Raw genomic sequence first — 25,327 nt, forward strand, 5'->3', positions numbered from 1 at the left:
TCAGGCCCCTTGCAACAAAGTCCTTTCTAAGAATGGGCTAAATAAAGGTAGTATTGTAGCATTTAATATTAATAGTTTGGTGACTCCCAGTCATATCTGCTCAGTGGGCCTTCTCCTTGTTGCACCTGTACTAGTGCAAATCTCTTGGGAAAATGCTTGAGTCATGGTGGTGAAACTGGTGAAAATTCAGAAGTAGGTTCAGTTAACCCTGTAAAACTTTCATCTCATTTACTTCCAAGTGAGACTTTAGATGCCTGTTGACTTGGACCAGTATCTCCACTCTTGCTTCATAGTTGCTAGAGAGAAAGGGGTATTGCCAGAGGTGGCTTGTCTGAATTAGGACACATAGATCCTTTGTCTGTTTTCAGTGGGTCTGGCTCCGTCCTGTGTGGATTGTAAGGACACACTAGTAATAAAGAATAGGACTCTTGGCGTATCTGTCCAAACCACTGGCTGCAGATTGGTTCTATTTTCTAGTTAGTGACAACTAAATAACTAGATATGGACAGCTGAAATGGTTGTTAAGACCATAGTTTGTATTTTATTTGAGTCACAAATAATTTCAATTCTCTTTCTTAGAGCTAAGTAATAAAAAATTAGTGTTGTGGTACAGCAGCTGTGAATTCTGATGGGCCCAGAGGGCAGAGAAAGTGGAGAACATAAGTGTCCACTTAAATGGATTGCACAGCCGGACCTGGCAGCAGAACCAGAAAGGACCTATTGATAGTTTTTGGCAGGCTATTGAGAAACCTGCATAATAACTATGTCAAGGAAGTGATTAAATAAATTAAACCACAAGAGGGAAGAATGATTGTGTGCCTTTTTGTGTTGACTTATATGGAGAAAGTCCTTCCTATTGAGCCTTTCATTTGGAAGAAGGTCGCTTTTCCACTGCTAGAAATTAGGTCTTGTCAAAGGTCTTTGACTGGAAACGTAGTGGAATAATAGCATCAGTCACAAGGTTATCAATTTAGCAATGTTCACAGGAGCCCAGAGATGGATGTCTGAGTGGCTGAGAGGGGAAGGGATTTTCAGTCAGTCTTGGCCACCAACCAAAGGTTTCTGCTGATGTTCTTTGGGGTTGTATTTTTAGCCAGTGTATTTACATGCTACAACTTCTTCTGTGCCTGATTTGTGTCAGTAGAAAGATGCTTACCTCAGTATTGCTTCTTTCTGGGTCTCTTCAAGAATAAGCTCTGTAAAACACTGTTGCATTGTCCCTTTTCAGACCTGGCTGTGTCAGCAGAAGAGAAATGTCCCTACTTGCTGATATTCTGATGCAATAGTTCTTGTATCCTTTATTCCCCTTCCATTCAGAGATTTATAAAGGGATAATCAAGACCAAGTCTTTGTGCACGAGGTGAAGAGCAGCATTTGCATGAACAGTGGTAAACATTAGTGACTTTGGCTATTACAGCCCAGGCAACCATGTGCAAAATCTGTGTGTGGACTTGACTTTTCTAGCATGAACTAGAGGTTCCCGTGTTGTCCATGCTCCTGGCATATCTTTTAGGACTTGGCAATGTGAAATTTCCCTCTCTAGAGCATGTGAGATTTTTTTAAAATCAGCTCATTTAGTGTATTTTTTCCCACTGCCTAATGGCACGCAATCAATGGCAAATGTTCTAGCTCCATTTTTATCATATATAACATATTTTCTTTTTTCTTTGTGAATAATATGGGGAAAAAGGAACTGTGGAATTAGACCATAGCTTTGAGCTTTTACCTAAGCCTCCTGATACCCTTTCAGGCCTTCTTATACATCAAAGGAAAACAAAACATGTACCCAAGTGAGCATCTAAAGGCACTTGAAATCTGAAGAAGGGCATGATAGAATTTTATGTCTGTTATTCTATTTACTTCATAACTGCCTGTGCCTGGAGAACATCACATCAAGTGCTCTCACCAGAGAGTGCAGGCAGAACTGTTGCATTTGACCAAACAGGAAATTTGTTATCCATGGATAATGTGGGATTTCTGTTGATGTCTGCAAGGGCCTGGCACCTAACTGCAAGTGTGCAAAATTAAAAGTATATAACATTACAAGAGGAAAAACTGTATATATTTTTCTTCTTTTTCCTTTACATCTGCCTCACTGTGGAGGCTGGTGCTATGGTTGCTAACACCATTATCTGCCTTGAATAAGTTCATCTTAGAGATGCTCTGTTGACCCTTGATCAAAAGGCAGTTGCTGACAGAGATGGAAGAAGCACTTGGATGTGCCAGTTCTGACACTGAAAACACACTGAAGCTGTAGGAGTAATGAGGGTACCTTGCTGATAAATTCTTGACTAAGCCAAGGAAGGTCTCGGTTGTCATCTCTAGAGCTGCTGTGTTCAGTAAGAGGGTAGGAGGATATTTAAAACACCAGCGTTACACATCTTCAGAAGCAGCATTGTTCAAGTGGGGGTTGAAAGGAGCCTTGTGTTCTCCTTCTACACAGGGATGTGAATTTTCCCCTCTTTACATAAAATTCCCCATATGGCTGCATAACGTCAGGTGGGCCCTAAATACTAAAGTAAATAGTTTCTTGCTACAGCTTAATCATCACTTTCTCCAAATCCCATTTTACATGTCCTGTGCTGGAAGGAGAGTCCTGGAGGTCCCTCTGAAGTGCTGTGCCAGAAGTTGACCCTCACAGATGTGGCTGTATGGAAGATTTTAGGCAGTGAGTTTCCAGAGAATATGTCAAGATGATGAGTGTGGATGTCTTCTGCTACCTGCTGAAAAAAGTAGGAGTTTCTAAAACAGCTGAATGGCTGGATATGTTGTGTTAGCTACTGGTGTTGGTAATGGAGCCTGAAAAATGAGGGCAATTAGAAGCTCTGAGTGTTATTAAAAGCTTAATAACTTCTGATTCCTACTATCCAAGGAGTAACAAGTCCAGCTGAGCTTAGAGACAGGCCGTGTGACAGAAGAGAGCAGTTCAGGCGTGAAGATGCTTCTCTGTGTGACTAAACAGCGTGGCGAGGATGAAAGCATGGTCTCAGCATGGTACGGGCTGGCCATTTAGTGCTCGTGCTGTTCCTGACTCCGCAATGGAGGGTCTCCAGAAAGCCTCCCTGGGTTTTAGTTTTCAAGCATGATGAAGTGTACAGTAGCTGCGAGATGATTATTTTTGTTCTTGGTTGTGCCATTACTTGGCAAGACAGCTTCGTGAGGGGCAGGAGGCTGTGCAAAACAGGTGTTAGGGAGTGAGTTTCCCCTGCTTTAGCTTTGATTTTTGCCTTTGTTTCTCCAGGTCCCTTTGGCTTTTTTTTTTTTTTTTCCTGTGCCACTTTGCATGCCCATGGTAATGTAATGCATACAAACATATCTATTTATTGAAGATTTATACTAAGTCATTAAATAATAAAGTCCAGGTTATCAAGGGTGGAAAGGAATCATCCTTACTGATAGGGTCAGCTGATGCTTTGCCCCCAGATTTGTGTTTGCCCCAGTTCTCCTCATGCCCTGCAGCTCTCGGCTGGACGCTCTGGAGATGTTAGAAGTCTTGGCTGAGCGTGTGCACACAGAGATTTACGGAGATTTCTGAGAATACTGTCGTGCAGAGAACGGAAACAAGTGCAACACGAGATTGATTCTAGTAATCCTCAGAGGCCCTTGCTGAAATCAGGGGAGAATTATTAATGGGAGCACGTTAATTCAGTGTTTTGTTCTTACATGAGCACTAGACTAAGGGGAAATTTAGGGGGGGGGGAAAAACCCCTCAAACTGAAACAGCCCTCAAACAAAAGGGTCTGAGGGCTAATATGCTGCGTGTGTAATTTTAGATTGAGGGCAGAGGTGATTTGACTTAAATGTAGCTCTCTCAGAAATTATACTGTTGGGTCCGTGGGCAGCCGCTCTGCCTTTGCCAGGGTGTCGCATCCATGCGTGCTCGGTAGATGGTGGTAAAGGAGCTGGTTAACGAACCGCTTCGGCTGATCCACCTCTGTCGTGTGTCCTCCTCTCCCAGACTGCGGCCCAGAAGAAGGGGGAGGACATCGCGTCCCCACTGCTGGGGGCTCCCTTCCCTCCCCCAGCCCCTGGGGTCACGGCTGCCCCGCTGCTGGTTGCGCTTGGCTGGGGCCAGCCCACGCGAGGGCCCCGGGTGCTGCCGTGGGTCTGGGTCCTGCTCCAGCCGTGGGCCCTGGGTGCTGCTGTGGGGCTGGGGCCAGCCCAGGGAGCTGCTGTGGGTCCGGGTCCAGCCCTGGACCCTGGGTGCTGCTGTGGGGCTGGCCTGCATGAGGGTCTGAGGTACCACTGTGGGTCTGGGTCTGGCCTGTGGTGCTGCTGTGGGGCTGAGTCTGGGCCTGGGCTGCATGAGGGCCTGGGGTGCTGCCTTGGGTCTGAGTCTGGTCCAGGGGGCTGCCATGGGGCTGAGCCTGGGGCTGGCCCATGCGAGGGCCTGGGGTGCTGCTGGGGGTCTGGGTCTGGCCCGTGGTGCTGCTGAGGGGCCGAGTCTAGGGCCAGTCTGCATGAGGGCCTGGAGTGCTGCAGTGGGGCCGGGGCTGGTCTAGGGTGCCGCTGTGGGTCTGAGTCAGGGTCCAGAGGGCTGCCATGGGGCTGGCCTGTGCGAGGGCCTGGGGCGCCGCTGTGGGGTTGAGTCCGGGGCCGGTCTGTATGAAGGCCTGGAGTGCTGCCGTGGGGCTGAGTCCGGAGCCAGCCCAAGGTGCCGCCGTGGCACTACTAAATGTAAATTTAGTGTTTCTGAGCCTTGATTATTTGCTTCTTAATTAGTAATGAGCAGAAGGTAAAGAGGAGACTTTGCATTCGTATGTGCTAAGTCACAGAGTTAGAGCATGTGTATATCTATGCTAATGAGTAGCCAGATTTATGAACAATTGTTGATTATAAGGTTTTTCTGCATTTATTCAGAGCAAGCCTGGGTCATAGCAAGGTTTTCTTGGAACAACGTTACCTAGTGCTGTTGCTGTTAAGTTGTGAGTTTGCGTCGGGGGTGTCAACCAGAGACAGCTTCGCGCTGGTGGCGGCTTTGAGGATGGGGCCGTTGGTGTTGCAGAGCTGGGCTGCCTCATCCCGGCGTGAAATGCCGTCGGAGAGCTCTGCCGGTCATGTGGCGGTCGCATTCCCTGGGGTGGAGGAAGAACAGCGCCGTTGTCTTTGCAATTTAGATTTATAGCTCAGGAATCAGTTTTTCTGTGCTTTTTGTCTCCTGCTTCATAGGTGTTTGCCTTACAAAAAAGGAACTTGTGAGCCCGTGCACGTTACCGTTCTTTAAGGTGAGGAGTTTCCTAAAAGAGCTGGATGGAGTGATCAGACTTGAACAGAGGGACTACAGCTCATCTGAGAAAACATGCACCGTTTTAAGGAAACATCTGGGTGAAAAATACTAGAAATGTAAAATGAAAGGTGTTTCATTTCCAGGGTGTTTCTTCCAGATGTTGAGATTCAAGCGCAAAGACAATAAATGTTTGATAAAACATTCAGAATTGCGTTAAAGCAGAATTGTCCTGTTCTTACAATCTTGTATGGGACAGCCTGTTTAAAAGCCAAAAGTACGATTTTAATACAAATGATACATTTCTGGCCATTGCTAATTGTTTTATTCATATTTCTCAGTGAATGGGTGGTAGTTTGATGCTGTAGTGAAACATGGGAACAGCTGCTGTGTTTCTGGAGTAGCCTGCTTTTTGATGTGACATTAAAAATTGCCACGGGAAAAAAATGTTCTGACATATTTTCAAGAAGCTAGTAAAAATCTTGTGTGCTGTTGATACAGACTGATGTACTCGGGACATCAGTAGCTGCAGGAATTTGGAACGTGTGTTGTATTGAGCCAAGATAATTTGCAAGACAAATTTTTAAAGCCATCTCTTGTTAAAAAGCAAGACTTAGTTTCAGGAATCATTTTTCTCGTGTGTTAGCTTTCTTGTTAGGTTTTAACATAATGACGCATGAATAGTAACATAATAGATGAAGATTGGCATCTTATTTTTTTTGTCATTTCTGTGGATTTTTTTGGTAGCCGTTTTTTGCGCTTTTAATGTACTGTACTAAGCTCTCTTTCTGTGAGTTGTTCTGGCTTCCCTCGGTGTGGGCAATGAAAAGAACAAAACCTGACTAAGCAAACACAAAAATACAGAGGCAAGTTGTGTGTAAAATGCATTTTCTTAACAGCTTGTGGTGCCTAACTAGATAGGCTATGACCTTACAGTGACTGACATGCTAGAAAGCAACCTTAGTTGAACCATGCGTGAGGAAAACGTTAGTACATTAATAAAAGATACATATTTTGGCTCTTTAAGCTGTCTGTTTATGCTTGAAAAGGCTTATTTTGATTATTCCATTTATTTCCATCTTTAGGGTGAATTATACATTCTTTACAAATCTGAGATTTTCCTGGTATGCAAAATCCTCTGTGGAATTCAGTGTAAACAAGATGGAGCCGGTGGGTGTTGTTTCTCATTCCAGCAGTGCTTTTGGCATGGAATAGTATAAATTGAGGAAGGAACAAAATGTAAGGAAAAAGCGAATCACTGGCCAAAACTAATTAAAGGCCTTCCAGGTATGTTTCTCTGGAAATGGCCCTTCTGCACAACCTTGAACAAATTATGCAGTTTTGCTTCTGGCTATCTCAGGTCTGAGATTTGCAAGGGGGCTGGGGTGAGATTGGGCTTAAGATGTTCTGGACCTGCACGAATTCCCATGAGCTGCAGAAAACAGAAAGACGTGTTGTTATTGTGGGGAAATCTGGAGGCTGAAATTGTTTTCAATGTTAGTCTCCAAAAATGAGTATTGGGGAAGGAAATACCCACGGTAATAATCCAATGCAGTTCTGCAGCGCTGCGTTGTAAGCGCGTACAGCAGGGACTGAGAAAGGTCGAACCAAGCAGCGAGTGTTTCTTTCCCTGAATGGCCTTTTTGTCCGAGTTTCCTGACTGTGCTTACGAATTGAGCTGACTGTGAAAAATAGGGTTTGAGGGGATTGGAGGGGGCAGATGGGATTTGCAGCTGTGTCCCGCTGGGTTTGTGTTGTGCCTTATGTGCCCACTCCACGAGCTGCTTCTACTGAGATGGTTGAGCTGGGTTCTGCTAGGCTGGTGCAGACTTGAATGCTGAGGACAAGGAAAAATTAAATACAGCACTTATCTCTCCACATTCCCTTCTATTTATGATTCAAGAAGTCACTGGCTGTTTGCATACAATGCTTTAATCCTCCTTGTGCCCCTGCATCACCTGGGGAGGTAACCAGGTGCCTTTTTGGGGTCCAGGGCATCAGGGATAACCGTTGCGGAGGTAGAAATGCACTATGTGCACATGAATAGAAATGCACCTCTTTTCTTTCATAAGGACCGAATTTTTATCAAAGTGATCTTCCTCAAAGTAGCTCAGCTGCTGAGAGGAGCTGTGTTAATGGTGCCCCAGCCCACTCGCAGCTGTGCTGCTGGGTGTTCGTCCTGGGGCTGCCAAGGGCAGCAGCGGCACTGGAGGAGGGGAGCCACGCGGAGATCGCGGGGTGAGGAGACATTGCTGGTGTCCCGGAGGGTGGCATCGGTAGGATGGTGTCCCCTCTGGAGGAAGGAGCACACCTCTGCCCGGGCTGGTCACCCAGCCCGCCCTGCTCACCCGTTCCGGGAGGATTGCGCTCCGGGCAGTTGGCAGGAACAGGGCGCTGATGCCCTGATCTCAGTTGTCTTCTCGCTATGGGACTGATGCACCGACTAGAAAAGCGAGCGTATGCTCTAAGAGTATCCTGTGTCAGAGTGTAGCTGGCTTAGTTTACATCCAAAGCAGGTTGCAGCGATGAGCAGCATGGAAAGGTTGCAGCTGGAAGGAGGGAGTCCCTTCGTGGAGCTGCTGGACGTGGCCGTTTATCGGAAGGACTGAGGACAAGGACAGGCTTCACTGGTTGTCTTCAAGCTTACAGCAGAATTGCAAAAGAATTTCTTGCAGAAAGGATCAGAATGAGAAAGTCTAAAGAGAGGAGCAAAGCTGCTATTAATGTTTTGCATTTTTATTCCTCTTTACTTTTTACCCCGAAGTAATTCTCCCTTTGCATAGGAATAGAGAAGGTGTAGTGTTACCTAGCTGTCAGGGAGAATGTTTAAAATGCTTAAAGTGTTTTCTTTTTGAAAGTCTCGAGGATTTTCCTGCTTTGGAAGCATTGTGTAAATCACTTCTGAAAGGGAAAATAGGATTTGAATTCAGGAGGAGTCAAAATTCAGAAGGACTTTTGGAAATTGGTGAACTGGTCGGAAATCACTAAGATGAAATTCAGGAAAGCCAAGTGCAAAGTACTATGTCCGTGAAAAGAAAAGAAATGTAAAATGCCAAATGGGGAATAACCAGCAAAGCAGCAGGGTAGCAAAATTGTTTTGATAGTTTTTATCAGATAGGTATGAATTGCAGCTTGAAGCTGTTCCAAAAAAGCAAAGTGTTATTCGTGACTGTATTAAGAGTGGTATTGTATACAAGAGACAAATTCTACTTTACACTTGTGTGGTGGGATACTTGGTCTGTTTTGGGCGTTATATTTCAAAAAGGTGGAAAACATGGAAAGAGTTGTGACGAATACCCGGAAATCTAGGAAGCCTGAAAGAATCAAATTGCTTATTAAAAGAAAGGGAGACTGATTATCAAAGTGTGACAGATATTTTCAAGTATGCTGAAGGTTTTTGCATAGCAGGATGGTGAGCATTTTTTTTCATGTCTGCAGGGGGCAGAGGTGATCACTTTAGTTTGGAGCAAGAAAATTCTCAGCTGCTGAGACTAACTCTCCAATTATACAAATGTGTGAGTATTGGAGCACGTTGTTTGGAGAGCATTTGGAAGCAGGGTCTTTAAGAAAGGGTTTGACAACCAGCTGTCAGAGATGGTGTAGATCCTCTTGATGCTGCCTCAGTGCAGAAGGATGTCTTCTCGATACCCTTCTGGTCTTACATCGCTGCTGTAAATATTACAGACACCTCTTGTTGTTACCCTTTGTGCTTCCCATTATAGGATCCTCTTTCCATTTCCTTGTAATTATGTTAAACTTAACCCATGTGTTTTGTTTCTTTATGTCCCAGCTATAGCCTTATGGATGATGGTTTGTTTGATCTTTTGGAATATTTGGGCATTTCTGGTGAGGGAGAAAATACATTATTTCGACGCGGGCCAAAGTCATCAGAATTGTTTTAAGGAGGTTTTATCATGCTGCCTCCCATGTGGTTTGAAGCAAGGACTTGAAATTTGGCAAGGGGGCTATCTTTGTGCAACTTTTGTCGCTCTCGCAATGGAAATTTTCCCAAATGTGGTCAAGAAGAGGCCTGTGAAAAGGGACTTTTTTGCGCTTCTCTGTTAGAAACTTTTCAGAGCTGAACAGTTGAAATTTCCAAAGATCCTGTTTTCTCTGAGCTTGTTTTGTCCTTCCCATTTGCTGGCACTGGTCAGACCGTGCAGGCAGTGCTCCCAGAAGGTGGCTGAGTTGCTCCAGCACAGGGCTAAGGAGATGAAAGTGGCTTTTCCCAGGGGTGGACATCTCTGGGTGACTCCAGCTCGCAAAAGGCTGGTTGGTGGGACGCCGAGCGGAGGATCTGCCGGTGCTGTGCAGAGCGATTCCTGAGCCGAGGAGGGCAGGAATCTCCCTGGCTCGAACGCAAAGGGGAGACGAGCTGCAGAGAGCAGGCAGCAAGGGAAGGGAACAAATTAGGATATGGAGCCTGCTGAGACGCTCACGGGAGGAAGATCGTCCTTGCCTGGAGTCTTACAGTTGTGATGTTTTCCACAATACAGCCCTGATTCAACCACGGAGCTGAGCCCGTCTGCACACTGAATGAGGAAGAGGTGCTGTGGAAAAAACAGTATGTAACTGTATAATTACCAGCTACTAAAACGCACAAGGTGGGGTGAATTTAGCACGCGTGAGCAACCTGAATTTTGGCAGGTGCCAAGTGCTTGATTTTTGCCTGAACGGTTGTGCGCTTTCCTGTGTGTATGGTGTGTCTGCAGGGGCTGTGTCACCGTTTGAGAAAGATCTGGATGTCGATTACACACGTGACAAACTGATATATAAGTTCATAAAGTCAAACCTATGAAGCTTCCCATCTGTGAGCGGTCCTTGGAGTTTGCAGGCTCCTAGGCAGAGGTGTCACTTTGCCCATTGCAGAAACTCAGCCAGCTCCTTGAACGGGGCAGCTCTTTTTCCTAATTGTGCACAGCCCTGCTCTCTGTAATTAAGCCAGAGAGAAGCTGTTTTCAGCTGCTACAAATACAGTATTTCTGATGGCTTTTAAAGAAGGAGCTGGAATATGGGTTGTTTTAGTACAACTAATCCTGTGTATTTTGTAAATCAATCTAACATTTTTCTTTGGTTTTTGGAGATGCATGTAGTGCATATGCATAAAGGTGCAAAGAAAATTAAGGACTGTAGAGGCTTTCAAGATTAGATGAATAATAATAAAAGGACAATGTCATATGAAAGTATATAGCCCCCTAACTTTTTAGTTATTTTGTGTGTTAGTGGTCACACTCCGGACTAGGAAAGCACAGAATACTTTGTGTCTTTACTTTGTTTTAGAATTTCATCAAACCTGGGCAGGGAAGTTATACTAGAAACAGGACTGAAATAATCAGCCTAACTTTTTGCCTTGTTTTCTTCCACACTAAGTATTTGGAAGATCAAAGCTGCAAGGGAAGGTGTGTTTTTAAAGTCTCATATGGTTTTCTGGAAATGGGTTTAATACTGTTTATAGAACCAAAAGGCAGAGCCCGTGATGCAGGAGGCTGTGCGTTGCTGTAGAGATGCTCCGTGTGCCAAGGAGGAGATAGTTTTTCTCCTTCTGGGACCTCTCATTCAACATTTTTATCCAGGTCTTTCCCTGAATCCTTCCCTCTGGCTCCCCTCGGTCAGCTCGGAGCGTCCCACACCTCTCGCAGCCATTTTCACCATTTATTCACCTATTTCTTTGCTACTGCTCAGCAAGAACTAACCTCATTCCTGTCATTTTGAGTGTATTGTATGCTTTCCACATTCCTAAAATGTCAAGTGAGGCCCAGTGTGCTCAAACGCATAGTGTCAGAGTGCTAGAAAAAAAAACCACAAGAAAAATAGCCACATAATTAATGGAAACTGATTTGAGTATTTCTCATATAAAGCAAACAAGAAGAAATTTCATCTTGACATAGAGCAATGCTGATCCAGGAACCAAGGCTTTTGCTCAGTAGCTCTTGTCTTCTAGTACAGTGAATTAAATTCAGTGATATTTCTGCAATTTATTTTTAAGTAGGGGACTTTAGGACTAATTCTTCACATATTTACATGAGCAGCTCTGTGGGTGTGACTTAAATATTTGCAGGAGAAGGCCCATGGCATTGGCAGAAGAGACGTAGAGTGAGTTGTAAAGACTTTAGACTGATAAACTTTAGACTGATTGAAAGGGTCTTTGCTTAGCTATGAGCCTTCCTTGCAGTTACTTCAATGGAAATTTAACTAAAATATACCCAAGCGAAGGGCTTGTCTGCCAAGCAAATAGGGTATCTCGATGTGAAAAGTTTTTGCCTCCGTCAGGAATTGTGCTGATTTAAATATCTGCATAGAAAGCCTTTGGGCTCAGCACTTAAATTACCTGATTTCCTCCTGCCGTCTCCGAGCTTGCTGCAGCGAGAGGCGTTTTGGTAGCTCATCAGCAGCGCGGCTCCGCGTCTCTTTTGGCCCCCGTGGTTGCGGTCTGGCAAGCCACAACTCCTCACCCCAGACGATGGTCTTTGTATTTGCCTGGCGCTTGGGGAGCCTCCGTCAAATGTGTTCATGTACCGCAGGTTATTTAGCTCCAGCCTTGCTGAGCTGCATTCTTTACTCAAATTTGGGTGCCTGGATCAGACGGCGTACCTGAACTCTTAGATAAATGGTCCTATTTTCAGAGAGCCTTCAGTGACTGTAGGAACTCGCAGCTCTACAGATACCGGGTGTACACCCGTGCTAATGCGTGGATCAAGTATTTGCATCTGAAGGATGAATGCTGATAGATATTGGCCATGGTCTTCGTGTCAAAACGTGGATCCTGGCTCCATCTGGGTATTGGATCTGCTAACAGAAACTGAGGTTTCGAGCCACATGTCAGCAAGGCCTTCCCCACCGATTAAACATCGCTGTTCATGTGATGTTCATGTTCTCGTCTTGCAAAACTGTTGGTTCTTACCTTAAGCATAATTACAAACGTGAATGAGAGTTGAAATCTGTGTGTGTATGCGTGTGGCCAGCACTAGCTTCCCCTGCCCCATGTGCACAGTGTGTGAAAGCTCACTTTTCCAAAGCCTTCATCCTGTTTCCACCTAGATTACCTTGAAAGTCCTTCTTTTTTATATACATCCACAGAGACTGGGTGTGATTTTAAAAGATAGACTATAAGCCTTTGCTTTGTAGCTATAAAACCTGCGAAATCCAGCTAAAGTTGGAGAGGAATCTCAAGAATAAACTTGTAATGCTTGTAAATAGTTGACAGCGGTTCCAGCTGTGGTTCCCAAAATCATAACTGTTCATTTAAGGGACCGACACGCAGTAACAGGGTTGTTGCAGCTGCTCATGTTATCCTGAATTGTGATTTATTTTTTCCTCCATTTTTCCTCTGGGCCTGCCAGTTCCCCCGAGACTAGTGAAACATTAAAGGCTGGGAAAGTCCAATAGCCCCACAGCAGAGGGGCGAGAAAATAGGGACATCGCAAGGGTGTGGGGTCACCGGTGCAAATCTCGGGGGTTTTATTGCTGAGCTCTTGGGGTGCTCTGAAATGTAGCCGTGCGAGAAAAACGTGTGCTTGAGTTTCTTATAAAAAGAAAGAAATTCTGATGCATATTTTAAGCAAGTGTCCTAAAAATAACCCCCGGCAATATTTAAAGGGACAAGCTTCCAAATACCGTTCTCTCCCCAGAGACAGCATCGCTTCAGTTTTCAGCCTGAATTTCCTAATGGCTGTTCTGCACCGTTTTGGAGACTGCCTCTGCAGAAGCTTCACTTGGTAGTATGCGGAGCTGCCCTTTTTGCCCTTTTCTGAGAGCGGCGCGCTCTTTCTGGCACGGATGGAGTTAAGGGCTGCTCCGCGGGCTGAAGTGAGCAGCGGTGCATTCTGGTAATGAGGTGGTTTGATGGTTGCTGCGAGTTCAGAGCCGTAGTGCTCTGGCAACAGCATGGGGCGAGAGTTTGTAATGGGAAATGTGGACCTGTAAGTGCAGCGATGCAGCCTCAGAGCTGATTGCTGAATAAGGACTTTTTTTTTCTTTTTTTCTTTTTCTTTTTTTTCCTCCTCCACCCTAATAGTAATGTAGCGCTTAGCTTCCGCGAGAGCCGTCCAGCTGTGGGCATGAAGGGTAGGGGCTGCTGGGAGACAGGATCCGTTCGTTCCTTCTGCAACTCCGGCTGTCTGAATAAATTTAAGAAGGGTTAGTGGCCTTCCCGGCTTCCGCATGGAGGCCTGTGTTCGTCTCCTCAGCCCTCGGGGTATCGCTGCATGCTCCAGCCAGTCGCTGCCGAAGGCACCAGGTTTTGTGGCTGCCGGTTGTGCTCCGGTTGTCTCGCAATGTGTTTGGGAGCGAGGGAGGGGGCCTTGGAGCTGGAGGGGCGTCTTCCTGTGCGGTGGTTTTGCATACAGCCTCCTGCAGAAGCCCGAATGCCCCAGAGCGAGTGGAGGAACGTGGAAAACGGGCTGCACTAACCCATCCGTGGTGTCTGCATGACGGCCCTGCATGTTCTCCCCGGCAGAGAGCTGAGCTGGGGCTCGCAGAAGGGGCTCTCGCGGTGCGTGTGCTGTGTCCTTTGCCGTTCTGTCTCTTGAGCTTTGTGAAGTGGGTGGCACTTGCTGCTTTGCCAGATGTGGGAAGAAATACAAGAAATCACCCACGGTTCAAGTCTGTGCTCTCGTGCTGAGAGGGTTAAGTTTTATGGTATTTCATTCTTTAGCATTTTGGGCCCTTTTAATATCAAAAAGGCAACTGGTTTGTTTGTTCAGTATGGGCAAATTAGTTCCTGCTGTGGACAGTCTATTTTGGACCTGTTATTTGGTTTCAGGCAATCTTTTTTTTTTCTGTTTTTCTTATAAGCAAAAATGTGTGGCAATTAAGACAAAATATGAATGTTTCCCTGTTTGTCCTTTAATCCACCCTGCCAGTACTTTTGTTTGACCTGACACGAGGCACAGAAATGTTCTCCAAGAAAAATTTCTCTGTGAGTAACAAGTATCATTGGTGGTAAACTATATTATAAGGTTCTGCACTACAAGCACCTGTCTCTTATTCCTTGCTGGGTTATTTCGGGAATTTCCTACTATAATATAACCCTGCCAGGAGTTTGGTGTTTGTTCAGTGCACAGGAGAGCTGTGATGTATAAGACAGTTGATCCTCTGCCCAAATCAGCACCAATTTGGGACAGAAATCCCTGCTTAGGAGTGCTACTGAAAAATTTAGTGGTTTGTTGTTATTTTGGGGTCAGATCCTGTGGCAAAGCAGAACAGGGTTAACATGGGATGATTTGGGGAATGATAACAACTTTTATTGCTCGCTGTGTTTTATTATAGTGTTGTGGTGCCAGAGGGTCTATTCATGGCTGGGAACTGGTAGTCATGGATGATGCACACCTGAACCTTCCTGGGTGGTCCTATGTAGTTGTTGCTCTTCTGGTTCAGTTTGGAATAGTTCTGTCGGTTCAAGGAAGGAAAAGCCGAAAATCGTACAAGAATTCATTAGAAATCAAGTCACTGTCTCATTTTATGTGGGATTTGTCTCTCCTAACTTTAGCTGTTTAAGATGTAAACGTTTCAGCCTGGTCTAGTGACCCAGAGTTTTCTTTGTAGTCAGTAAAGAGAACCAGGCACCTCCAGAGAACTTCTTCCCAAAATAGGTGTTGCAGGTCAGCAGACAACTTGCCTCTGAATGTGCTGATTTCTTGCCGTTGACCTAAGGGATGCCTGGGAGACTTCCCCAGACTTGGTCTTCGTCTTCTCATTTCTGGCTATCCAAAGTCAGGTGAGATGAATCATCTCACCTTTTTTAGATACAAGTGCTTAAACTCCCCAGCCCCCTCTTGGGAACTCTAGTTCTGTTTTATTTTTAATAGTGTATGGTGTGAAATTGTATTTGCACAGCCCTGCACTAGCATCAGCCTCTGATTGATGTGGTCCCTGTGCACATATGTGTGTCTCTGTCGTACTCTCAAGCATACTATCACAAGAAGTTATTTTATCTTAATGTAATTTCCTTTCAAGCAAAAGGCAAGGAAAGGAGAAACGTAAATAGGTCAAATCAAAAATCAAGCAGTTCAGGATTTACAGGAGGCTTCAGGCAGATGGTGGCAGGGGGGAAGCTTTTCTAGAAAATCCAGATTGTTCACTTTCCTATGGTTTTCTTCCCAAGCTGTTTTTATAACTAGATGACATAAGGATATATGTGTAAGCATAGGTTTGCACATGCACGCACAGCAGTTTATGTAACTGGGCTTCACCGGAGAACAGAATGCCCGAAACCAGAATTATTCTCACGAAAAGCTGAAACGAGCCTGATTCCTATTGCATGAAGTTGAAGGGAAGATGGTCAGTGACGGGCATGGGTGAAACCAAACGGGAACTTCAGTAAGGGCCAAGGCTGGACTCTAGGAAAACCTTTGTAACTGTAAAGAATTAATCTAGGGAGACTGCAGACTCTCTCTCATTAGAGGATTTTAGAAGAAAGTGAGGGAAATATCTTCCAAGGGTGTCTGAGATCAAACTGAGTCTGTTTTGGGACCGGGAAGAAGTGAGGTAACCGCTAAAGGACCCTGCCAGCTTTGTCATCTTTGCCACAGTGAATGATGGACAGCACAAAACACACTGTTTGCAATTTAGAAACCTTCAAATTAACATATCCTCAGGGGTTTCCTTAGTTTTTTTCTGTGCTGTTTCCCCATAACTATTGCCCAGGTGTTGAAACGTCCACCTGCGCTTTTCTGCCTGATGCCAGCAAAATGATTGTGTCTTTCCATGGGGCAGCTTGCAGCGACCATGCACACGTGCTCTTGCATTTTTTTTTCCTGGGCACCTTGCACAGGGTATTAATCGTGGGAATGCACATAAAAAAACGTAAACCGTTTTGTATTATGTGCACAAAATAGGCATGTGATTTTTAGTAGTTTCAGATTTCCTTTGTTAACCTTGCGCATGAAAGGTGGTGCCCAACTGATGTCACTAGGCTGGGCAGAGTAAAGATTCGCATCGGGGATGGCAGGCAACATCGAGCCCTGCTGCAGAGGATGCCCTAAATCAGGAACATGGCTTTTTCTTCCATTCTGTTGAATATTGGGTTTGTTCTCAGAAACCCTTTAATGCCTCTCCCTTTTTTGTAATCAGAAAACGGAACTGAAAAATTGGGAACTCATTGGCTTTTAAAATCAATTTACTGTAAAACCTAATGTACAAACTGTCCAGTAAAAGAGACTCTGGCAAGCATGTTACATTTTGAAAATCCAATACTTCTTCCAGAAGTGAAAATATTTTCCAAGGACGCCTTGCTTTTTGTTTGAAAATCCATGTGCTGTAATAATTGTTTTCCACAAAAAATTTGGACTTAAGTCCACCAGAAAGGAAATTTTTGAAATCTATTTAAAATGCCTATGACTTTTAATGAGGAGTCCAGGGGATAGCTGGCCCAGCCTTGTTGCTCTGTAGGAGATTTCTTATGAACAAACCCACTCTTTCTGGAGTTTTGGGGTTGATTTTAACTGTGTTTTTTGGTGTGTGTTTGTACAACGAAGCTGATGCAGACCTTTCAGATTAGAGAGCAACAGAAAAAAAGTGAAAATGAAAGTAAGATGGTTTATACCCTTCTATATTTGGCCATCAAAGACCTGATCCGGTTCCATTACAGCTGATGGGAACTTGTCTTTTGGCTTCAGTGATGTTGGCCGGGGCCAAATCAAGGCAGAAAAAACAAGGTGTTGAAATCTTCCCTTGAAGAGTGAAACATCTTATTTGGCATTATGATAAGTAGGTTACAACTGCCCACCTATTGCTATGCGAATACTGTCTACACCGGTTAGCAGGAATACGGTGACCACACTTGCTGTGCATAAAAAGGGCAGCAGGTAGCTGATAAAGACAATTAGCTTATCTTTAGTGAATTTTATTTGAGAACCTCGATGTTCTTTGCAGCAGAAATTAGTCAATACAATAATCTTGCTTCCAGAGGAAACTTAAATACACTTGCCAGGTCCATTTGGAGCGTTCGGTGGCAGGGATAGTAATAAGGCCTGGATTTCTTACCGAGTCCCCTGTTCTGAAATATCGGCACATGTAATTTGTCATTAATATCTGATGTTAACATGGATGAAAATCTTTTAATGAAAGTCAAATCCAGGGCTGCCGCCTGGCAGCAAGCAGGACTCCCAGCTGTTGGCACCCTGCTGATTTAGTTCCCGAGTGTGTTGGGCTTGCAGATGACAAAGCGTCTAAAACAAGATGCATGTACGTGTGTGAACAGTTTCTAATGGGGCCATCGAATAAATAGAGGAAGAAATGCATTTATATAGCTACATCCCCAGCAGTATTTATTTATCTTATGTCACAGGTAGAAACTATTCAAATGAATCTCTTAAACTAATGTAAAGATCAAGCCTGCAATGTAAGTAATGTCATGTTAAATTGCTAGGAGGGTACACGCACATGTAGTCATTGGGAAAAGGTGATGTACTTCGCTGATGCCACGTGACGCTCTAGCCTGCTTTCCAAATGCTGAAATGCTGATTCAGCCTTTTTCCAAATGTATTTAGAAATCTCTGTGGAGGGCTCTTACATGAGATTTATGACACTTCTTTCCTTAGCATGGCCAGCCACTAACAGCATGGAGCCAAGGATTGAGTACAGTATCTAATAACAGTCCCGTTAAAGCCACGGGCCCCCACAAGCCATGTCCTTTCTCCTGTGTGATAGCATTGTGTTTGGGTTGCCCGTCTCCTAGAAATGCAACTCGCCTAGATGTGGAGGCAGTAGGAGATGATAAATCCACTGGTTCCTTGGTTATTTTGTTCTTGTGTTAGTTGCTATCACAGTTGAACGATGTCTGTAGTTTGTAAGGCGGCTGAGCACGACTTGAGCTTTCAGCTGATGAGTTTCTCTCGCTGGAGACATTGCTTCCTTTAGCAGCTCTCTGTATTTTTTATATCCTTGTATGGTCTCACTGCTGTCACCTTCTGTTTGTTTTCACTTGTCATACTTTGCGTGTATTTTACTTCTTGCCTCAATCCTCCTCTGAAACATGACAGTTGAAATGAAGACATAGTCTTTATGATTGAAGAGCTGTGATTTGGGGTATTGCAGCATCCCTCTTTGGCAGCTCCCCGCTTACCTCTGCTCTGTCCCTGCCATTCCTCCTGCCCGGCTTGGCTGCGACTGTTTCAGCCTGGGGCAATTGCTCTGCTTGAAAAGCCCAGTCGGGTCTGTAATCTGTCGGCAGATGGGAAACCAAAGTTAGTCTTGGCTGCCCTCCAGGTGCACTTCAGCCATCAGCTCCTGTTGCTCCTTCAAAGGAAGGTCTGTGCAGGCAGCCCAGGTGCTCCCAGGAGTTGTTCTGTCGTTCACGCCTTGGGGATGGTGCTGGCCTCTTGGCTTTCGATAGGACTGATCCAAGACTGCTGGATTACACTAGCAGGGTTCGGTTTGGACCCTGAATCTTCACCTCTTGGCAGCAGAGCAGAGAGGAGATGTATGTGTTTTGCACATGTTATAGCAAGGAACTGACTCACTGGGCTGATAACTAAGGGAAAACACTGTCCTCGGGACTCCTCGGGGGAAAGGTCCCTGTTGTGACTGCCAAGGGGCTGGCGAAAGCTTTTCCACCCTTTGACAAGGTTGCAGAAGGATTTTCAGTATTGAAGTTTGTCCTTGGGGGAGAAGGAACATAGCAGTTTTCCCAGGAATGAAGATTTTTGAACTTTTTGCCTGTTTTCTGGCGCTACCCCTTTCACTGGTATGCTCGCTTTTGCTGACCTTTGCTTCCGACACATTTTGCCTGTTTTCTCACTCCTGCCTGCGTTGAAGGGTTAATGTTTCCTTTGCGCAGGGAGGTTAATTGCAATAGCTGTGCCACCGTCTGCCAAGTGCAGAATAGTGATGTTTGGATTTGCGGGTTAATTGGAAATAACTGTTCATAATATTTTTCCCTCAAGGTGGGTTTAGATGGTGTCAGCTTTACGTACAGAAGAGGTGTGGTATGAACCATTGCTCCTAACCCTCCACTCAGGATCAACTGGAAAATCCTCCTTTTTCAGCAGAGGTACCAAGGTACATCCACCGTTAGCAGGGGGAGCCTTGGCAGGACAGCAGCTCTGACATCCGTTCCCCCTGGGCTGTGGGAGCTCTGAATTAAAGAGCAGTGGGTGCTTTTGAGCCTAATTTAACAAAACCATATGTCATGGCTGCTTGCTTGAAAGGGTTTCCTGTGTGGGTACCCACCATCCTGTTATCAGAGCAGCTCATACTACTTAAAAGCAAGGAACGAATGATCCCTTCAGCTGCCAAATAAAAAAGAGAGGTGTTTCTTCCTCCCTAGACCAGCCAGCTGTGCAGATACCTGCTTGTGCAAGACGAGGCACGACAGCTTTGCAAACTGATGGATGCTGCCTGCGATCTGCTGAGCCTCTGGAGCCCCACTAGGATAAGCCTGTAGTATAGAGAGCGCTAAATATAGCTGAACTGCTGCCCGATACAAGTCCTTCTTTGAAAACTATGAGTGATGCATTGCTTCCCAAGCTGGCCAAACCACATCTTTTGCAGAAAGCAGCTCTTGAAGCATAGCAGACCTCAAAGTTCAGGGCTGCTCGCCAGTGAGGGAAGGGGGCATTTCCCTCCGTCTGCAGGTGGGATGCGCCGAAGGCGCAAGGGTGCCGGCAGCTCCGGGGCTTTGCAGAAGTGCGCGTGGGGAGGAAGGACCATCCGTTTTGCTTCATTCAAAGCAGTCATGGAGTTCTTCTCCTGCACATGTGTGCAGGGGCTCGCATGGGACTCGTTTCTAAAAGCACCCATCCCAAAGGACACGCAGGTGCTGGAGGAAGTGGTTGTGCTCCATGGCACTCTGCAACGGTGCTCAGCCTGCCCGAGCACTTGCTGCACAGAGCCAGGGCCAGAGCGGCTCAGCGTAAGGCAAGAGATGCTCTCCTCATCCATCGGAAGTAATCAACAGCCATCGCTAACAATGTGGTCTTATTAGCTGTGCCTTAAATACAAAGGAGAGTAATTAGGGAGGAAGTGGCCATCTTGACAGCCTGCTGGCATAATTAGAGACCAGAAATGCGTTTCGAATTGGAAAGAACTGAGATAAACTCTGAGCTCCATCCATATGGGTCTTTAAATAGAGGCCCTGTGTACAGCAGAAATTGATTTATTTTTTCCCTTTTTACTGACTAGGCTTCACTGATAGCCAACGCAGCAGTTTTATGGGAGAGGATGCTACCAGCAGAGCAGCGTCAGTATAACTGCCCTGCTCTGCTCCTGTGCTGTTCCCCGGCTGAACCTGGACTGGGGCTACTGGTGGGTGGAGCAGTTCCAGCGGCAAATTGCTGGTTTGGTGGATGTTTTTTGCAGCAGGTCATCAACAGCACCTGCAGTGGGGAGACCATAGTGTAAACGGACCTCAACGGCCTCAACAGACCTTCAGTGGCTCGCTGAAAAGGATCTGTTTCCCATCCGGCTTCCTAGTCCTGCAGAGCAGCTTTCAAATAGTATGTGTCTCTTGTCATCACTGCTGTGCTCATGGGGGTTCAAAGGGGTCTTCCTGTTTGCTCATCCAGCAGAAAACTAACCTGATCGGAGGAGGAGCCTCCAAGTGCTGATAGAGGCTCCCTGATTGCACCTGTCCTGGCAAAGACTTGGGCAGCTGAGGGGTGGCTCTAACTTTCCCGCTGTGCACGGGGATAGATGCAGTTCTTGAAATCTTCTCCCCAGCCCAGGGCAGTCATCTAAACCATCTTCAGGAAGAAAAAGCAGGCTAGTTGTTATAACATGAAGTTATAAAGTAAAATACAGGCCCCATACTATCTCTGGAAAGGAGCTATCATCTTTGAGAATATAAAGATGCCCCCCAAAATGTTAGCCCCATTGAGCTTGCCTTTGCTGTTCGTCTCTCCTGAGCACCTGTCCAGCATGGCTGTGACGTTGCTCCAGACGTGCCTGGACTACGGCCATTGCTCCATTGACCTTATGGCAGGTTGTTGGTACCAGACAGGACTCAGATTCATTCATGTGCGGCAGGAACTGTTGTGTGATTACTGCTTAAACACAACTGACACATCTCTCCACACCGCAGAAGGCAAGCAGGGCCTGTGGGATCAAGGTCACCAAATGCTTCTGTTTGTTTGCTAGCGAATAAATGAGGGGTCTGTGCAGCTGTGTTGTGATGCCTTGCAGGTGCTGTGCTGCTGCTTCTGTGGCAGACCGGCATGGGGTGAGCCTGGTGGGGAGAAGAGCTCCAATATGATCCGTGGCTTTGGGCAGCGAGGGGGAAGAGGGACTGCATGAGCAGTTGAGCTGGCCACGTGTCTTCCCTGGGAACATCCGCATCCCATCATGAAATCACCTGGAGGGGACAGCTTGCTTTGCGCTCTCCAGCTGACATTTAGCGCTGTAGTCCCTTCCCCAAGGAGTGTGTGGTTTTGGGGCTGGTTTCTGCTTGTGCTTACCCCCAGTTTGCCTCTATCAGGATGGCAGGCTGTGCTGGGGGACCTTGGGAGAGCGGCGGTGTGACTGCTCGGGTTGGACTAGCAAGAGCCTGCTGCGCTTGCTCCCCAGCGAGTGCTGAGCTGGTGGTGTCTCCTGGCTGTGAATTATGCTTTTATGGAGAGAAGTGAGTGTGCTGGTGCTGGCTGAGCCCAAAGCACTTCAACTACAACTCTTCTGAGGAGAGCAGAAAAAGAATTACTGCGGTTTTTCATGTCATTTATTCCCCACTCATCAAATCTCCCGTGCAGAGCTGCCAGTGTGACAGAGGAGGACCACAGCTCCCCTTCCCTCACCCTTATGCTCGGTCAGCTCTTCATCTCCTTGATGTGCAGGGGCTCTCAGATGCCCCTTTCAGGAGACCTGTAACTGTGGGAATGGCTCTGCTACCCTGACAAACGACCAGACTGCCTGGGAGACCTGCCTGTGCTCCTCCTTGGTTCCCAGCGTGACGCTGGCAGTGCTGGTACTGTGGCACAGGGCTGGAAAGATCTCCCCAGCACAAAGAGCTGCCAGCTGTGTCCTTGCAAGCAGCTTCTCTGGTTGCAGGCACATCCTTTAGAGGAGAAAGGATTGACTCAGAAATATGGTGTGTTGGCATTTAGGTTGGCAGCATCCTTGCGGGTGACTCTGTGTCAAACTGCCAGATGTTTGGAAACCACCCAGGGAAACTGGCTGTGGAACAGCCAGCATGGGCGCTGGAGAGTGGTAACTTGTGTCACTAGAGGTCCAGGATTGCACTGCAGAGATGAGGTTGCCCTCAGGGCTGATTATTTTCATGAATGAGCATGTTTAATCCCAGTGTTCTTGTTCATACCTGTGCTAAGCTGGAAGGGAACTCGGGAGATTAAGTCTGACTGTATTTCCAGTGTAGGTGGTGCTGCTGCACAGGATACTTGGGGACTACACGCATGCTCCTGGGTTTGATTACTTGAGTTCAGAAGAAATGGCCTCAAGCTGGAATCGGTACAAAGGAGAAGAGCCATAAGGACAGAGCTGGCACAAGGATGTGGAGCTGCAAACTGGCTCTGAGTTAACACAGGCTGGAAATAAGAACGTGCTGTGGGGTCTGGCATAGCTTCCCAAACCCAGCAGGGGGTACACAGTCCCTTGCTCATTGTTTTAAGTTTTTAAGCTGAGGAACTTGGTGTTGAGGCTTGGCCCAGCCAGGGGAGAGTGGGCTGGGGGTTTTTGTTCTGTTTTGCGTATTTGTTTTGCTTTTTTCTGCCCTTTTGGAAGCAGACTGCACAATACTGTGCTTCACTGCAGACCTTTTTGCATTGCTGTATAGACTCCCAACACCCTTCCTTTTCATGCCCCTCTGTCTCCATTTGTTTCCCTCTCATTAAATACAGAACTCCTTGCGGGGAGATTTCACACTTCACGTCAGTTTATTAAACCTTGGGAGTGTGAGTTCACCTTGTACCTAATCTGGCCTGCTCCTGTCCCTTATTCTGTGTTTCTGCTGCTGCCCCTGCATCAGCTCCAGTAGCTCCCAAAGAAGCTGGTTCTTGCTGACCCGACGGATCTTGCAGCTGCGTGATCATAGGGGCCATGGCTGGAATTGCATTCTGGGGTGTAGGAGAGGGGCAAAAAGAGCTGTAGCATCCATTTGGCTGACAGCCTGCAGTTACAACAGATTGTGCTTAGCATGAAACCCCATCTTTGACGTGGGGCTGGAGTAAGGACATACTGTTTTGTGGAGATGAGGCATGTTTGGCAATGATGGAGTGTTCCCAAGTTGGTTGTTCTTGTGTTGGCTGGAGCAGCAGTGCAGGAAGGGTGATCCCATTGTGCTGTGTGGGATCTGCTCCCAGTGAGGGAGCTGTAAAAACTGGGTGGAAGCCAAAGGAAGTTTTTTGTTGTTGTTGTTTGTACCTTGTAGGCTTTGGGAGCATGAACATGCTGCTGCTGAATGGCTCCATCGGGCTGTGATGGTGACATGCTGAGCAGGGACCCATAGGTGACAGAGTCCATCACTAGTGGGTGACAGAAGTGTTTCCACTGCAGGCACTAATTAGCAGGGTCGGAGTAACTACTTGGTGCTTTAACTTTGTTTGAACGTCTGAGTGAGCCCTGGCAGTGACAGGCCTATTTGTCACCGAGCGAGACTGATTAGATTACCTTTCCATTTGCAGGAAATGAGCTATTATGGTTGTTTGACCATTAATGAGCTCTGTCTGGCCCCCCTTGAGGCGTAAGGTGCTTTGATACACCTGTGTGGTCTGGCATGTTTGGAAAGACCCTGGATGCCTAGCAAGCGGAAGGAAGGGGGGAAAAGAAAGGGAAAGGTGTAAAGAGGGCTGGGGCTGTTCAACCACCCCAGGCAACATCTCTACTACTGCCCTGGGACCACCCAACTCCCAGTGCAAGCGCTGCTCTGCCTGTGCACTGTGCTGTGCACAGCGCTGCTCTGACACACGGCGTTTTAGCCTCTTGTCAGTACTTTGCGGAAATATGAAGTGGGGAAAACTAGGTCTTTCCTCTTAGTGCTGCTGTTCTTATGCATTTTGCACTGAGCTCATGTGAGATCAGAACCAGCGCCATTCAGTTTAGCCACGAGCTGGATGTAATAATGTACAGCCCACTAATTAGTATATCTGCAGCTTCACTGTTCATTATGAATTAAGAAGGCTTGAGTGTTGCTAGTAAACTGCAGCTTTTAATTAATGGTCATGTACTCAAGTATAATATACATTTTGTTGTGCAGGAATTCATCCTACCTTACTTTGGGGGGGAATTATCACTGATTACAGAAGCCTGTGTAACAATCGTTAGTCCAGTTTGTAAATGTGTTCATCCTGTCGTTACATGCAGTGAAAGATCCCAATACAAATTAGCTGTGAGCCCTCCAGCCTTCAGAGGAGACCCAAACATGATGTGCTTGATGGGTTTACTTGCCTCAGTGCAAGTTGGCTGTTTATCTCACATAGTTAGAAAAATCTGTTATTGTTAGGTGAAAGTCAAAAGTTTGCTGAGGCCAGGCTTCACCCTTGTCTCTCGTACATTTTAAAATGCTCTCTACAAGAAGACTAACTGGAGCTTTATCTTTCCTTCCAGTTGAAACCCTTAGTCTCTCCCAGCACCCCCTGAATGCCCAGTGGTCAAGAAGTGGTTAGTGGAGATGTGTTCACCAGGGCTTTGCCTTATATGCTTGTGAGTACCCAAGGAACAGGTTTTAAAACCAAATGCAGAAGTGGTGGTGGGAGGGTGTAAGCTCGTCTGGACTGCTTGTGACCTGCTTTCACCCTCTCTGCTTGTGAGGCTCCCAATTACATGCTGGACAGCAGGTCAAAGGGGCTAGAAGATTGCCTGCTTGCTTAGCATCCCTCTGTTTCCACTGGCATTTTGTGACCTTTGTGGAATTGGAAGATCTGTAACCTACACCAACCCTGATCCTCTTACACATGAGTAAGCTGAGCACAGGCAGGTCAGGCAGACTTAAATGCACATAAGGGCATGCATTAATGTGAGGGCGTCCATGTCATGCTGTCTGGCAGCTCAGCCTCGACAGCTATTGAGCGGGTTATCCAAAATGTAGCTGCTTTTCAAATGGGGTTAGCAGAGCTTATAAATCTGTAGGAACATTACTGAAGGCCCTGCATGATCCTGGTGTGGCTGCAGGTTTCACAGGGGCAGTGGCGTCTGTGTGCCTGGCCTTCTTGGCGCGGCCCT

At 46.3% G+C, this 25,327-nt stretch overlaps 1 protein-coding gene across 4 annotated transcripts in view; it reads left to right on the forward strand.

Annotated features, from left to right (window-relative positions):
- OSBP2 (oxysterol binding protein 2) overlaps positions 1–25,327 on the forward strand; it is a 164,452-nt gene that overhangs the window by 68,354 nt on the left and 70,771 nt on the right. The window contains exon 1 of one of the 4 annotated variants that reach the window (XM_067307374.1): positions 13,137–13,143. The exons of 2 other annotated variants lie outside the window; for them this stretch is intronic. Coding sequence is in view for 1 of the 2 variants with exons in the window: in XM_067307373.1 (XP_067163474.1) it covers positions 13,282–13,360 (79 nt within the window). In the remaining variant the exon portion in view is untranslated. Of the gene's footprint in view, positions 1–13,136; positions 13,144–13,191; positions 13,361–25,327 lie in introns of those variants that run through there. One more of the 4 variants, XM_067307373.1, reaches the window with a different exon arrangement.

This window comes from Apteryx mantelli, chromosome 17, assembly GCF_036417845.1.
Source record: "Apteryx mantelli isolate bAptMan1 chromosome 17, bAptMan1.hap1, whole genome shotgun sequence".
NCBI lineage: Eukaryota > Metazoa > Chordata > Aves > Apterygiformes > Apterygidae > Apteryx > Apteryx mantelli.